This window comes from Manis pentadactyla, chromosome 7, assembly GCF_030020395.1.
Source record: "Manis pentadactyla isolate mManPen7 chromosome 7, mManPen7.hap1, whole genome shotgun sequence".
Taxonomy (NCBI): domain Eukaryota; kingdom Metazoa; phylum Chordata; class Mammalia; order Pholidota; family Manidae; genus Manis; species Manis pentadactyla.
The window spans coordinates 45387948-45404172 of NC_080025.1; the positions used below are offsets into that span (position 1 = coordinate 45387948).

General features: G+C 48.9%; 1 protein-coding gene and 1 long non-coding RNA gene across 10 annotated transcripts in view; one reads left to right on the plus strand and one right to left on the minus strand.

Moving 5' to 3' along the window:
- LOC130684459 (uncharacterized) overlaps window positions 1–16225 on the minus strand; it is a 260615-nt gene that overhangs the window by 192138 nt on the left and 52252 nt on the right. The gene's annotated exons all lie outside the window — the stretch shown is intronic.
- The window catches only part of GRB10 (growth factor receptor bound protein 10), a 182297-nt gene that overhangs the window by 98900 nt on the left and 67172 nt on the right, over window positions 1–16225 (plus strand). For 6 of the 9 annotated variants that reach the window (XM_057505328.1, XM_057505321.1, XM_057505323.1 and 3 more), the window contains 2 exons: window positions 8241–8460; window positions 13897–14038. In XM_057505328.1, the coding sequence (XP_057361311.1) occupies window positions 8276–8460; window positions 13897–14038 (327 nt within the window). In that variant the 5' untranslated portion in view covers window positions 8241–8275. The remainder of the gene's footprint in view (window positions 1–8240; window positions 8461–13896; window positions 14039–16225) is intronic. The other 3 variants (XM_057505325.1, XM_057505326.1, XM_057505327.1) reach the window with 1 other exon arrangement.

Genomic DNA, 16225 nt, shown 5'->3' on the forward strand with positions numbered 1-16225 from the left:
ACAGGGAAAACACAAACCTGCACAACGTACACCCAGTTTGGAAAGAGCCCCATGAACTTGAATACATTACGCTGCCCAGACTGTCTTGAATAGTGCAGGGCGGGTGACTGTGTGTGCAAATGGAGTGCAGGCTGATAAACGTGGGATTTATTCAGTAACTGAACAGTTTCTGGTTTCAGGCTTTTGGAATTGTAGGGATCCTCTCTCCTTCCATCAAGGAGATAGGATTTTTACAACTCATTCCTGAAATAATGATTTTTGTATTTTCATTGTTTACCCTCCTGCGTTCAGGGAGATGGGGTGAAGGGGAGGTCTGGGCAGGCCTGGTGCAGTGTCTTCCCTCTAGTCAGTGCCTAGAGGAGGCCTGAATACGGCAGACCAGGGCAGGGATGGGGCCAAGGGCTCTCAGAATCTGAAAGTCTTTGGGGGCAGAGGAGCCTGAGGCTCCTTGAAGGAGGGGCCAACCTTCCTCATCTCTCTGTCTGCAGCGTCTGTTAGGCACTGGCCCTGAACACTGTCTGTAGCACTTACCTGCCTGGCTGGACAAGGGTTTGGTTCTAAATCACTTCCTGACTGTTCTGAATCCAAGTAGCAGCTATAGATACTTAACTGCACCTACAATGGGGTTAGGTCCTAGTAAACCCATTATAAGTTGAAAATATCGTTAAGTTGGAAATGCACGTCAACAACTAAACATCACAGCTTAGCCGGCTCTCCTTAAATGTGCTCAGAACACTTCTGTCAGCCTACAGTTGGGCAAAATCATTGAGCACAAAGCCTGTTTATAATAGTACTGAATAGCTCATGTAATGTACTGAGCACTGTACTGCATGTGAAGAACAGGATGGCTGTGAGTACAGAAGGGCTGTCAGTGTGTCGGTTCTTGATCCTCATGATCGTGCGGCCTGACCAGAAGCCTTGCTCGCTGCCCTGCCAGGCATCGCCAGAGAGGATCGGGAAAAGAGCAGAGTACAAGTTCCAAACTGTCTTCTCAATGTGTATTGCCTTTGAACCATTGTAAAGTCAAAAAAATAGTAGGTCACACCATCATAAGGGACCTTCAGTAATCATATGGGTGATAGCACTGGTTTAGACAGAATATGTCTATGTAAGTAGCTTAAGAAAAACGGATTACAGAGTTCATGGAAGCAGAGAATCGGTGCTCTCCATGTTCTGTATTATCTACAGAGCTGGATGGTAGAATCCTGGATTATAACTTGCTATGAGATACTTGGAAGGAGTCTACATGGAGTTCCAGAATAACAGGAGAGGAATGCTGAGCTCTCAAAGCACTGGATGTAGGACTGACTGTGCATGCAGCCTCCTGAGTGCACAGTCCTGAGCTTGGATTAGGACAAGGAAAGGCATTCCAAGAAAAATAATGTAGGAAATCGCCTATAAATGTGAAGCAAGGAACAAATCGGCTTGGCCTCAGCCAATTGAGAGGGTCGTTTTGATTTTAGCTTTTTCTGAGTGTATTTCATGTAAGATATGTGTGTATTTTTTTCCAGTTTCATGTCACCAGTTGGCCCTGAACATATTTTGGGAGGTGATTCCACATGGCCTGTCGTTCCTGGGAGTGGGGGCAGGGTTTACCAAATGCTGATCAGAGCCCCACCACAAGAAGTATAGGCAGGATTCTTTTTTAAATGCCAATGGCTGTAATGAAAAAAAAATTGATTCTTAGAAATTATTAAGTCAGTTGATTGGTTGGTAGTTATTTTCTTAAGCTGTAGACCAAAAAAGTGGCAGTTAATATTACTAATGGCTTGGGAGTTGGGTGGAGAGGAGACAATGCCATTTTTGATAAACGCTTGGAAAGAGCTTCTCTTGTAACTCTGAAAAGCTGTAGCTGTACAGCTTTGCTGTATGTGTGTTCAAATGCATATGCTGGACCCATAATTCTAGGGTCTTTATTTCCTGCCTTAAATCCTGCCAACCTGTAGTAACCTCCGAAATAAAGCAGTGATTCTTTTTTTTTTTAATGACATGATTTGGAAGTTGCATTTGTATTTGGAGTTACGGTTAGGGGATTTGCTTTTCTATTTGCTGAATATCTTTCAGTATCATAGGTTTGAGTAGAGAGGAATGCTCTGTCATGCCTCATTTTCCTCTTCTGCTTACTTAGGTCCAACACTAAAATATTAAATATGTGTGACTGGGATACATGAGAATAGAAGATTAATTGGTGGGCAAAAAGGTATTTCAATAGGATGCTGAAGTTTATTTGCCCAGGTTTTAATTGCTTCGAGGTCAGCAAAAATAGGTTGCCAAGTGAACATGGTTATGCCTTACTGCTTTCCCAGGCTGTACCTTTAGTTCTGGTCCAGGTAAAAGTGTGTAAGAGCTCTGGCCTTTGCACATGTGTTTGGGACTTTTCAGGTATAACACTTTGGAGGTACAGTGCTGTAAAGAAAGCTCCCCTTTTCTTTCCCCTGTGACTGAAGAGTTCTGTACTCCAGATGAGTGGGGTTTTTTTCCACACCAAGCAGTTCTTCAACACCAAGGAGTGTCCTACAATTCAGGTCGATTCTGACACTGCCTGCTTGGTTCAGTCATTTGCTGGAGCATCCCCCAGAGCTCCAGAAAGCAGTGCACTACCTGGATGACTAGGTTGTTACAAAGGCTCCAGCTAGGAAACAGTCAGATGGGAGACGGGCGTAGCGCAGGGTATGGGGAAGGGGCTAGGGACTTCATGCTGGGCACGCTACCCTCCCAGCCTGGAAACTCTGAACCCTCTGGGTTGGGATTTTTTTACATCTGCGCCATTATGCAGCATGATTGATTAAATCAGTGGCCATTTTAGTGGATATCCAGCCTGTGTTCCCTCCCTGGGCATCTGGGGGTGGGGCTGAAGGTCCCAAGCCTCTAATCACATGGTTGGTTCCCTGGCAGCCGGCCCCACCTCTGTGGTCATCTGGGAGCTTTCCAAAACCCACCTCATTAACATAACTCAGGTGTGGTTGGAAGGCACTTGGTTTGAATACCAAATGTTCTATGTTATAACAACAAAAGACAATCCTTACCCTTTAGGAAATCTCTTGGGAGCTATTTCAGGAACAAAAGAAAGATCACATATAACAAAAAGGCACTCCCATTATTCTTATAACTTAGGAAATTACAAGGATTTTAGGAGCTGTGTGCCCGGATCCATGGAGGAAGACCAAAATACACATTTCTTATTCTGTCACAGCGTCACATGTACCATCAGTTTTTTTCTTCCCAGGGACCAGATCTACTTTTACTTAATAACCGTCACCCTCTGTGGTTTTAGCATTATGGAAGGCTGCCAGGGCCCTGCCTCACAGCCATCCATTACTTGCACATACATTAGATACAAAAAGGAGAAAGGTACTGTGTGTTAGCAGATGCTCTGCGGGCTGTGAAGAACGGACAATATCAGTGTATCCTTGAGCACATAACATAATGCACGTGGCGTTTCTTGGAGGCACCAGATAATTCAGCAGAGAAAGTCGTGTCATCTTTCATGCCTAATTAAAGGAAACACTAGGTGGTGCTGTAAACTAAGCAGGGCACGCTGTATGTAGCCAGGTGGGCTAGATGTTAAATAAATCCTCTTCCAGTACTGCTCTCTTCTTTGCCTGCAGTCGGCTGGGGAGATCCTGGCCTCTTCCCAGCTTGGTTTATGGAAGACATTCACCCAAAATAATTTATGAGCCAAACAAGTTTTTTTCACTGTATTTATGTCTATTTTAGAACTAAAGTAGCTTTGGTGGCTGATAACTGTGAAACCAGATACACATGTAAGTTTGAGATCAAAGGAGCGACTCAGATATTCGGGACAAAAGTCATTGTCTGTTTTGGATTGGCTTATTTGGGGAAGGAAAATGACTGTTAATAGCTTGATTTACAGCCATGTCGTTTGACCTATATTTGTGCAGTAAACACAACTTACAAATCTGGGTGAAGTGAGATTTCATACACCGTCTTCCTGTCCCTGCCAGGATCCCTTCCAGAGGTACAGTCTCATGGGAGGTACTCTGGCATCAAGTTTGCATCAGGTAGACGTTTAATCAACATTCATTTCCAGGAGCACCTGCTTCATCAATGCCTTTTGATTCTCCCCCTTACGTGGCCCTGCAGAAAGCCTTTCACAAATGGGCGATTATTGACCCATGTGTGTTCATGCAGTCAGCCACAGGCATAGGAAAGGCACACGGAGTCATCCCATGTGCCACCATGAACTGGCTTATGGGACATGAACTGTTTGGAATGTTTGCAAGAACTGAGCGTCACTTCAGTACTGTCTTCATATAGTGATTTTTTTTTAAAGATCAGTAGAATATGAAGAAGTGTCTTCTTTAGAATCAATCCTTTAAAACCCCTGTTTGGAAGATTCAATTATTAGTCCTCATTAGAATTTAACAAAGGTTAAGTAAAATCAGATAGACAGCCCTTAGTGATTTTATTATCTAAACAGATAAAATACTAATTTATTCACGAGAGCTTTTAAGAGTTTGTTCTAGAGTAGGATATTTTAGATTGTTTAAAAAGTCTCAGTTTTGCTCTAAGGACTATGGAAAATGTGCAAGCTTGAAACATGTCAATACAGTGTTTGGATTTTTCATGAAAACTGTAACCTACATAAATGAATTTTATCAGACTAATGTGGCTTTGTGTAGCAGATTCACAGTTAAATGTACTAAACTAGTTTCACAAATACCGCACCTCAAAGGAATAAAAACATTTTGAGGACATGTGTTGATTTATGCTTTAGTGTCATATTTACCTTTCTGTTTATTTTGGGTAAGGTCAGGATCACTTGGCTTCTCTAAGGCATACGGACTGCAGAGAGGGGTGATCTGGAACCACTGGGCTGGCCCAGAGACAGAGCAGAAGGAAAGGAGGGCACAGCCAGGCATCTTCAGAAACACGTGTAGGAAAATAACTCAAACGAAAATCCGCCTGAGGGAGTCAGTCCGCATGAGGACTCTCCTCCCATCTGATTTCTAAAGGAGGATGGAAGTAATGAAAGCAGTGGTCTTTTTCTGCTAGGTCTTCTGCTGTTCTTAAATAAGTACAAAGCACAACTGTATGAAATGCCGCTGCACCTAGGGTGGGCTCCCTCTGCTGGCCTGTCCGTGGCATCCAGGCCACACGTGCATTGCCGAAGGCTGATTGAGCTTTGTGCTCTGCCCAGTATTGATTCTTAAATGGCCCAGTAAGGTGGGGATGTTGACTTCATAGGGTGAGTTAGGATAGCACACATTTAATTGTTTTCAGAGCTTAAATTTAAGTGATTATTACATAACAGCCGAATATGAATATAAGACATTCTAGAACTTTCCTGAAGCCTCAGATTTGTGAACTCCAGTATAACTTGTATAACTTGTATATTTCCTCATGAGCGGAATACACTCTTGTCTCAGTAAGCACACCGAATCTCTCAGTTAGAGGCTGGCTCTCTTTGGGTAGCCATCACCCACTGTTTATCATTGGACCATGTTGCTTCCTCAGCTTACAGCTGAGGACTTAGTCTAAGACCCACCACCACTCAGGAACAAGGGGACCTCTGTATGGTGGGGTACCTGTCCCTTCAGGGTCTTGATTTTCAGTCAGCCCTCTCTTCCCCACCTAGCCCCCTGCCCCCCCAAATGCTGAGTGAGAGCTCTACCTACTGCCTTATGATATATTAATTATTGATTGCATCATAATTAACTTTTGATTCAGCACTTTTGTCCTTTTAGTATCTGGCCACAGGATTCATATTTGACAGCTCCAAACCTGAGCTCTAGCAGCATCTTTCGCCTCCCCATGCAGGCCCTGCCCGCTGACTGCACCAGGTCAGATTTGGGTCCGTCTCCATCCTCCCTCCCATTGCAGCCTGCTTCTGCTCCTGCCCAGCCCCAGCCTCTGTCCCTGCTTCCAGCAGCAAGGCACTGGGCAGGCCTCCTCTCATCACTGCTATTGCAAAAGCACCTGTCTCTTCCTCTCTTGTCGGCCCGTCTGGCCCCCTCAGAACCCTCATGTGACCCGTCTAAAGCCTGCTGCGTGTGATGGCCCTTGTCCAGGCCATGCTCAGCTCCCTTGCCATGGCCTGGAGGGTAAAGGAACCAGGGCTCTGTGGCCTTTCTGCTTCTGTCTAAATCTTCCCATATCTGTGCTCCGCTCCCACCCCCAGTGGCCAAATGCCCTTCCTGCTTCTCTCATTGGGGGTCCCCCATCCCCTTGCCCTCTGTGTCCCTTCTTCCAGCAGGTTCTTGTTGTTATGGTTTTGTTCTGTCTTCTTGTGTCCTTTGCCTCACAAGATGGGGAACCATAGGCAAAGGCATCTGAGGCTTGTGTTGGGGGCACAGGTTGTGTGGGGGGCACAGGAGAGGCGGTGAGGCACTGTGTGCTGAAAGGTCTGTGAGCTCGTTTCATGAGTGCACCTGGTGAGGTCAGATTGGCAGCTGCTAAGCTTGTTTTCAGATTCAAGGATCGCTCCTCAAGCTTGCATGAGCTTGGGCAAGCTGCTCAACTCCTCCAGGCCTGTGTCCTTAACTTTTAAAACAGGTTCATAGACACCACTTTATATTGTTTTGTAAGGAATAAACAAAATAGAACTAACAAATAACATTCACTGAGCATTTCCCATGTGCCAGGCTCTGTTACAGAGCAAATAACAACTAATTTAGCCCTCACACCTGCCCTGCAGGTGGCACCATTGCCCACCCTGTGTTAGAGCTGTAGAAACTGTAGAAACCAAGGAGTAGAAAGCCAGAGCTGCCTCCGGGCCCAGAGCGGTAGGAACCAGGCAGGGGTCTGCATGTTGTCTTCTGCCAGTGCCCTCCCTGCTGGTTCCAAGCTTGTAGCCTTGGGTGTGGGGGGGTCTTGCAATCTGCGCCCTAACTTAGTTTCTTGTGGGTTAAGTGGGTGTCACATGGGGCTCTCAGGAGCACGAGGCTGAATTAGATGACTTGCAAAGTTCTGGGCTCAGTTGTGTTGCTGTGTAACTAAAAAGTGACAGCTCTGAAAACACAGACAAAGGAAGTAGGTATTATTCGAGTGTGTTGGGTTGCAAATAAGAGAAACTAACTCAGACTAGCTTTAGCACAACTATAGGGGTGGAGGAATGTCTTTCAGAGCTCCTGGCAGGAATGCAGCCAAGCCTGAGAAAGGATGGAGATCAAGTCACACACAGCTGCCCAGCCCCCAGCCCACAACCCCAGGTCCCATCTCTGTCTCCTTCCCTGGCTCCCTCCCCGATCTCTGAGTGTGCTGGGTTATATCCCTCATAGTGTATTAACCAGGCCCCTCCCAGAAACAGAACCAACAGATGTGCTTTTATATGTATATTGGTGGGAGGAGTTTATTTTTAAAATTGGCTTACATGACTCTGGAGGTACAAGCCCCAAATTGGCGGGTGGGTGGGCAGACTAGAAGCCCAGAGAAGAGTTGCAGTTCAAGTGTGGAGGCAGAATTTCCTCTTCCTCTGCAGATCTCAGTCTGTTCTCCCAAAGTCCTTCAACTGATTGGGATTGGGTGAGGCCCACCCACGTTGTGGAGGTCAATCTGCTTTACTCAAAATCTGCTGAAGTAAATGTTAACCTCATCTGAAAAGTGCTTTCAGAGAAGCATATAGAATCATGTTTGACCAAATACCTGTTTGCTGTGTCCCAGCCAGATTGACATGAAATTTCTCATCAGGGTCTCAATGCATCTTTCTGTTCTTTTGTGTCATTCTCTCTGGCTTTCTCTGCACCTGCCTCAGGCCAGCCGCGGGAAGCGGAGGGGCGCCTGGAGGCCTGCAGTAGATGTGCCCTCCCCAGCTGCCTGTGCCAGCCGAGGCTGCTGTCCATGTTGGGTCTCTGTTTCACTTCTCGGATCTCAGGGAAAGGAGAGGTCCCAATATTGGCCTAATTAGAATGTCCACCTGTGATCTGGCCCGCTGAGGCTGGGGCAGTGGGGTCCTGCCGTGCCACCGTGGCTGTGGGGTGCCCACCCACGCTGGTGGGGATGTGAGCTGAGCAGATGCCCTGAAGGGGTCTTCTGAACAGACAGGTGGAAATGTAGTTGGGCTGTAATTACTGAATTGCTTCTGGAATATCAACAAATATGAATAAATGTAATACATATGGTTCCTTATAGAAACTTGTACTTACCTCCAGGATGCTTCTGTGCCTCACACAATATTTTTTAATGCTCTGAGTTTCGGGACCTGATCACCAAGATGCCCATTTGGCTGTGACCCCTCACCGCTGCTAAAGTCTCTCTTGCTTTTGCCTTGTAATGCCCAGAGGATGACGTGGACCTGGAGGCCCTGGTGAGCGACATGAATGCATCCTTGGAGAGTCCGTACTCGGCCTGTAGCACGCAGTCAGAGATGGCACCCCTCCTCCAGAACAGCCCGCACGCCCGCAGCCAGCCGCCACCCTCAGGAACAAGGTCCCTGCAGCCACAGGTGTCCCCGAAGCAGAAGGTGCAGCGTTCTCAGCCTATGCACATCCTCGCCGTCAGGTGGGACCTTGGGCCTCGAGGGCCTCACCTCTGAAAGCAAGCGAGTGCCGTCAGTCACGACACTGCTCTCTGCTGAGCACATTGTTCCTTTCCTCTGTCCTGCAGGGCAACACCCCAGGGGGCTGTAGTACCCTTCAGTTCAGATAGCTTCCACTGAGCACCTGCTGGTGCCTAGCCCCCTGCCAGGGGAACAACATGCAGGAAAACCATCAGAGGAGAATGCTCTGGGAAAAAGGAGAGAATGGCCAGGCAGTTGATGGAGAGCTCCAAGGCCCACTGCCCAGAGAGGGGTCGGGGACCAAGAGGGGCTTGTCAGCAATGTGCAGCCTGGGACATCATATTCCGCAGGGGGCTAAGATGAGAGGCCATAGCCAGTGGAGTCTGGCTAGAGGGAGGGTTCTGGGAAGCAGAGGACCGTGCCTTGCAGGTGCTGGGTCTCTGAATTGGGTATTGAAGGGTGCATAGGAGCCCAGGGCTGGGGAGGCTCTGTGAGCAGAAGAGATGGCCCTTGCTTTCGCAAGTGGTAGGACCTCCTTTTTATGGCTGATATTCCATTGTATCTGTATGCCACGTTCTCTTTACCCATCCCTCTGCCAATGGACAGTGTGGTCGGTATGCTAAGTAAATAAGCCTGTCACAGAAGGACAGACAGTACTTGGTTCCGCTTCCATGAAGAGTCTAAGATAGTCAAACTCTTGGATGCAGAGAGTGGGAATGGTGGTTTCAGGGGGCTGAGGGAGGAAACTGGAGGATGTTAGCCAAAGTGTAGCGATTCAGTTCCACAGGATGAATGAGTCCTAGGGATCTGTGGGGCAGCTTCCAGCCCACAGTCCTGAATTGTGTCCTGAAATGTGCTCAGAGGGAGGTCTTAGAAGCGTCTCTCTCACAAGCAACAACTATAATAAGTAGGGAGGAACATTTGGAGGTGGTGGGTGTGTGCAGCAAGGCTGTGGTCACGGATCCAGTGTGTTCTTACTCTAAACTCTTCCAGGTGCCTGTTACATGTGCACAGCTTTTTGTGTGTCAGTCATACTTGCAGAGTGGTTTAAAAAAAGAGAATCCCAACAGGTGGGGGCCAGGTCTGGAAGGTCTTGGTGGGCCATTCTTAGGGGAGAGACGGGGAAAGGATTTGACCAGGCCAGTGAGGAGCTCCCATCTGGGCTTTGGCAAACATTGCTGCAGCCTGGGGGCGGAGCGCGCTGGACTGGAGCACGCCTGATTTGGAAGGTGCTTCTGGGACCAGCTTGGTGACGGCAGGGTCCTGACCTGGGAAGAAGAGGGATGGATGGGATTTGTGGGCCTGGGGTAGTGGGTGGTCAGAGGGGTCAGCGGTGACAGTGGGTAGCCTCATGTTGAAGGCCATCTGTGGGGAGACCTTGGTGAGATCAGGCTGAGGAACTCTCTGCAGCCCCTCCCAGGTCTGGGCTGGCCCTGGAGGGTTTCCGGGTGGGGATGGGGGCTTGAGGATGGCAGGTGAAGGCCTCCTGCCTCCCCGGGCTTTCTGTAGAGTGTGTGCCACATCTTGGGCCTTGATCAGGCTGGGGTTCTTCAATGCTGCATCCTCAGAAACCTCATTGGCTTTCATGGGTGGCGGGGGCCGCTACACTCCTAGAAACTTCTGAGAGGCTCTTTCCAGTCTGACAGCGAGGTCTTCTGCAGCCAGGAAACCCTCCCACCCGAGGAAGCTTGCTCTGCTCAGGAGGCAGAGTGAACCTGGAGGAGGGGTGGTGGACCGCCTCTCGGCTCCCTGCCTCCTGCCCATTCCAGAGTGTGTCCCGATTTGCTTTCTAGAGCATCACCTGAGAGCTGTTAGTGCCTGATGAGTTAAGTCTGGAGGAGACACTCCCTTCTTTATGAGCTTTTCTGGGTGTGGGGGCCTGTTTGTCGCTGTTCATGGAGGCCTTCGGGAGGCCCCCGGGAAGATAGGAGGGCAGCCCATGGTGATGGTGACCAAGGCTGGGTCAGGGTGGAGGTCGATGGTGCCAGAAAGCCTGGCATCCCGCCATATAGTTGCCCTGGATCTATAAGCCTGTGCTTCTGGCAGAATTGGGCCATGTGCCCAGGGGGTTCCCATACCAAGTCCCTCAGGGATGCGGGGTTGCACCCCAGGGCAGCAGGCACCTCCCCTTCCCATGTGGCCTGGGCCTCACCTCTGCTTTTGTCACACAGGTAACATTGCTTCTTACCTTCAGGTGCATCTAAAAAAATGTGGTGACTGATAATAGGATTCCCTGTTTATTTTGTAAGACCATGTGCTGGGCACTCGCTGTGTGCATCTCTGTTGAGTCTCATTTACAACAGTCCTATGAGGTGGGTGGTGTGGTGACCCTCAATGAGGGTGAGGAAACCAAGGCGCTGGGGGGAGCAACTTATCCACAGCTGGTGAGTGGGAAGCCCGGATGCAAACCCAGGCTGAGGGGCCCTGAGGAGCGTCACGCCATGAACCTGTTGCTGGTGAGGGGCCACAGAGCAGGGTCCGCAGCACACGTGGAGTACTTCCCGAGATTACCACCCGTTCTGAGAGGTGCGGAGCAGAAGCTGAGGAGGTGGGAAGGGCTTCCTGGTTCGGGTTGCTGGTCCCTGCAGACCCTGGAAGGAAGGAGTGGCTGTGGTGGGAGGAGGAGGGTGGCTAACCTGGATGCACAGGGCAGCATGGCCCTGCGCTCTTGTCCTGTCCTGATTCCCGGCTGCCTGCCTCAAGTCCCCTTTCCATGTCCCTGTTTGTAATTGTGAGGGGGCGCATCTCCTGGCTGTTCACATCTTGAATGTTTTTTTCCAACTTTGTGTAATAACTTTCAGTTTTGGGCAGTGTTTATGAACTGCTATAAAGTCAGCATGGGGCTGTTTTTTTCAATTAAAAAATTTTTTATTGAGGTGAAATTCACGTAACATGAAACTAACCACCCACAGTGTACAATTGAGAGGCATTTGGGACATTCCCAGTGTTTTGCAGCCAGCACATCTGTTTAGTTCTGGAACACTTCTGTCACTCGGGAGGAAACCCCCTGCCTCTTCAGCAGTGTCTGCCTGTCTGCCCTCCCCACCTGCCCTCCCCAGCCGACGCTGGCAGCCACCAGTCTTCCTTCTGTTGCTGTGGATTTACCTCTTCTTGGTGTTTCATAAAAATGGAATCATACAGTATGTGACCTTCTGTGTCTGGCCTCTTTCATGTAGCATGATGTTTCGCTTTTGTTTTAAATAAAGACTTTTTTTTTAAGAACAGTTTAGGTTCACAGCAAAATTGAGAGCAAGGTACAGAGATGGCCCACGCACCCTGTGCCCCATGCATGCACAGCCTCTCCTTACCAGCCTCCCCTCCCCAGCAGGCCAGTTGTTACAGCCGATGAACCTACCCTGGTGTGTCGTCACTGCCAGGTCCGCAGTTTACGTTAGGGCTCACCCTTGGTGGTGTGCACTCAGTGGGTTTGAGCAAGTGTACAGTGACATGATTCTGTCATTATAATATCACACAGAATATTTTCACTGTCCTAAAAGACACAGGACTTTCTTAAATGCTCAAGATGTCATATTAAAGAGAGAAGTTTTTGTGAACAGTTGCATATCCGAATATCAGTATCTTGCTCTGTAAGTCAAAACAAAAGAAAACTCATTCTTCAGTTGTTTAGTGGTCATTTAGGGGCAGGAATATACTGAAGTGGGTGGGCCACATCCACCCTCTTACTCTGTAGGACAAGGGACGGATGTGTTGTTTGAACACTTTGCCATGATGGAAGCTGTTATGTGGGATTTGTTAACAGTTAAAAATAAGCATGTTTTCAAGCCACTGCCCACTATTGTAAGGGCTTTCCTACTTTCACAGCACCGAGTCCTTCAGTCCACGGGATGCCCCCAATGTAAATCAGTGCTCCTCTGCCTGGTCCCCATGCAGTGGCCGGGCAGGCCTCCTTTAGAATCTGGGTGAACAGTAAGAAGGGAACATATGAAATGGTCACAGTGTGCATTTCTCTAGTGGCACATTTCCTAAGAAGCTAATGGATCATTGAGTCCAACTGTAAAATTAGTCAAAAAATTACTTGAAGACACAGCCCACATGAGGGCTTTTGAGGAGTGTGTCAACAAGAAAGACCGGGAATGCTGAGCAGCGGCAGGGTCCCATCTGCAACTCGGGGTTTGTTCCCTTCCTGCAGGTGGGCATCTGTCCATGGGGCGGTGTGGCCCGTGGGCAGGCAGAGTGGCTCTGCTCACAGAAAGCCCGGGCTATATGGGCAGCAGGCCACCAGCAGGGCCCTAGGGAGAGGAAACATTGTTTCTGCTTTGACTTTGAACTTGATTTATCTGCCGTTTTTTATATTGCCTCTGATGAGTCATCCTGTGTGTGTTTTGCCTAGTTGTGTGGTGAGTTTAGCGTTCTTGAGAGGAAGGAGCTGGCTCTGAAGAGATGCCAGAGAGAGAGGGGCCACTCAGCAGTGGCTGTCAGTGGGGTGAGGAGGGTGGGGAGGGTGTTCCGAGGTAGCACAAACACAGGCTTTTGTGCTCCACAGAGGAGAGCTACGTGGGACATTTATTTCCGGTAATTCAGTATTTTCAACAACCTTTTTGTATAAATAAGCACTCATTCCATAATTCAGATGAGGACCCATGGAGCCTCTTTTGGTATTTTCATGTAGTCAGAGAAGTGTTCACTTCAAAGTCACTGAAAATAGTTGTTCTCATGAAAATGCTCTTACCACAAAACCTCTTCACACATCAGGTGTTTGCTGAACAAAGCTGACAGTGTGTTTGGAGAAAATGCCTGGTACATGTCCTGCACTGAGCAGCATTTGTGATTTGAGTGTGCACAGAGCTTCTCCTCACCTGGATGTGTGACGAGTGAGGGAACCTGTATCCTTTGAGTCTGAGAAGAGCAGCTTTTTAAAAAAACAAATTTGTGGTAAAACATGTAACATGAAACCTACCATCTCAGCCATTCTGAAGTGCACAGTGGCACAGTGTGATGTGCAGCATGTGCAGTCAATGCTCAGAGCGTTTTCATCCTGCACAACTGTCCCCACTGAACACCGACTCCCAACTACCCCTGACTTCGTTCTACTCTGAGTCTATGAGTTTGACAACCCCAGGGACCTCATAGAAGTGGAATCATACAGGGCCCAACTTCTTGTGACTGGCTTATCTCACTCAGCACAGCGTCCCCAGGGTTCACCAGTGGTGTAGCAGGTGGCAGAGCACTCTTCCGTGGCAAGGCTCAGTATTTTCCCCCTGCCCATACGTAAGCGTTTTGTTTATCCATTCACACATCAGTGGACTCCTGGGTTGCTTCCGCCTTTCGGCTGTTGAGTAGTCCTGCTGTAAGCAAGTGCACACCTATCTGTCAGAGTCCCTCCTTTAGTTCCTTTGGGTCTATTCCCAGTAGTGGGACTGCGGGATCGTGTTGGGGGGATGGCAGCTTTTAACGAGTGGTTGTCTCTTTCCTCCCAGGCGCCTACAGGAAGAAGACCAGCAGTTTAGAACCTCTTCTCTGCCGGCCATCCCCAACCCTTTCCCTGAGCTCTGTGGCCCGGGGAGCCCCCCTGTGCTCACACGGAGCTCCTTACCTCCAAGCCAGGCCGCTGCGAAGCAGGTGAGCAGGCTGCTTGGCTGTGGGGTCAGGACAGACGAGGTGGCTCATTCCTTTGGGAAAAAGGGAGGGAGATGGTGGGATCTGTGCTCTTAGCTCTTCTCGGCGACTATGCTTGTTGCCTTGTGAGGCTTTTAAATTTACTGGCCAAAGTTCCATTTATTAAGTCAGGGATGTATCTGTTTTAGAAAGTCTCCTACAAAAGGTTAAGAAGTAATAACAATTTGGTGGTTCTCTGAAAAAATGTCACCACTGCCTCATCTTCAATACCCAGTAATTCTGAAAAAATGAGGTATTATTAAACTCTGGCTTTCTTGGGTGTCAGTACTTCAGTGTAGTTGAAGATTTTACATTTCTGACTTGGAATACGGTCTTTGTAAGGCAGAAGGATTTTCACGTGACCCAGAAGGTGACAACCATCTTCTTAAACTAATGTTTTCTACCTGAAGTAGGTGTTTGACAGCTTTTGTCTCCATGGGAAGACACGGAGGCACAAAGAGTTTCAGTGACTTGCCCAAGGTCAAAACATCAGCTGTCAACTCATTAGAGAAAAGCGCTGGCAGCCCCATCCCTCCAGACTGGCAGGGCTGGGCCAGGGTGGGTCGCAAGCCCAGTGGAACAGACCCCTTCACACTGTAGCATGGGGGCAGTGGTTTACGTATAATAGTAATGACACTGAGCACAACAGCAGCTACATATCACAGGCATTGAGTGATCTCTACATGCCAGGCACGCTTTAAGTGGTTTATGTTTGTTTATTTGTTCATTTATTCCTCAAAGCAACCGTAAGAATTTGGAACAAATGCTGTTTCTCTTCTGAAGTTGGGAAACAGGTCCAGCTACATGGTGGAGCTGGGCAGAACGCAGTGTGAGCTGTGGGGCAGGCCAGCACCCAGTGTGGTAGGACCTGACGTCAGGGTCTAGGGCCTCTGATTTTAGCCACTGAACTACATGCTTCCTGGGACCATCTTTCTTTTCAACAAGTATATTTCAGAAGTCCCTTTGCCTTTTCCATTAGAATCACTCTCTTCTCATACTCCCTATGCACATTTCCACCTTTGCCATCCTCAAGTATGATGTGCCACTAGCCCCTTTTCTCTGCATATCTGTCCACCCTATGCCACCCAGGGCTGCGCTCTTGGGAGACAGACACTGCTCCTAATGCTTGCCAGCTCCCGAGCGCTGCTCCTGCTCTGACCTCGCACCTCTGGAGCAGGCTGCATGGTCCCACCATCAACACTTAGAAGGTGCGTCCCTGTCCAGGAGCATCTGGCTGGGCTGCAGCCCTGTGTCATGTGCCTGCAGTACGCAGGGATGTCGGCCTCTCTAGTGACCTTCTTCTTCACGTAAGGGTCTAGACGAGCTGTCTGTGGATGGGCCACTGAGGTTGTTTATAACGTTACCCATCCTAAAATAAGACCAGGAAAATATTATCTGGGCTCTCACAGCAGTTGGCAAGAAAAGGGGCCTCCACCCCCATGGACTGTCCGACTCTGTAAGCAGAATCAGGAAACCCTGGAACTCTGCCTGCTGTTTTTCTTGGGATTGGAGTGAGCTCCCCACAAGAACATTGCTTTGGTGTCTGTTTCTGTTGCCAGATTCCTCCAGCCCGCTGGCACCAGCAGGCACAGGAAGGATGCTTAGCCCTTGGCACTACTTGTAAACAGTCAGTCTTCTTCATTGTTTTGTAACTGGTCAAAGGGACACTTTCTTCAACTGCACCAGGTTCTGACTTCTGATCTCGTGAGGTGCGTGTCTTGTTAGGGCTGCTGGCGGTGATCTCCAGGCGGCCTCTGTTGCCCGCCGCATCTCTTGGACAGGAGTGGCCACTGTGGGGCAGAGGAGTCGGGCCCCTTCTTTGCCAGTTGCCTGAGGAGAAGAGAAATATGATTCTTTCTCCTTTGATGCAAAGTCAGAGGAAGCTGCTGGGTCAGTGTCCACTCGAGAGTTCTGAAGTGGCATAGAAAGATGCCCGCGCTCAATGTGTGGGGCCAACATACCTACTGTGTCCACAGAGGGGAGCTGGTCAGGTTGGGGGAGACAGTGGATCGCCTCTCTGGAAGGAAGCTCGGCACGGTGAGCCCACAAGAGGCCCCTCCTGCTTTCAAGTTAGAAGGGAGGAAGTGGAGGGAGAGTCACGTGGCCAGGTGGGAGGAAAAAGCCATTCCTCTTGGAGGTACTGTAGTCACA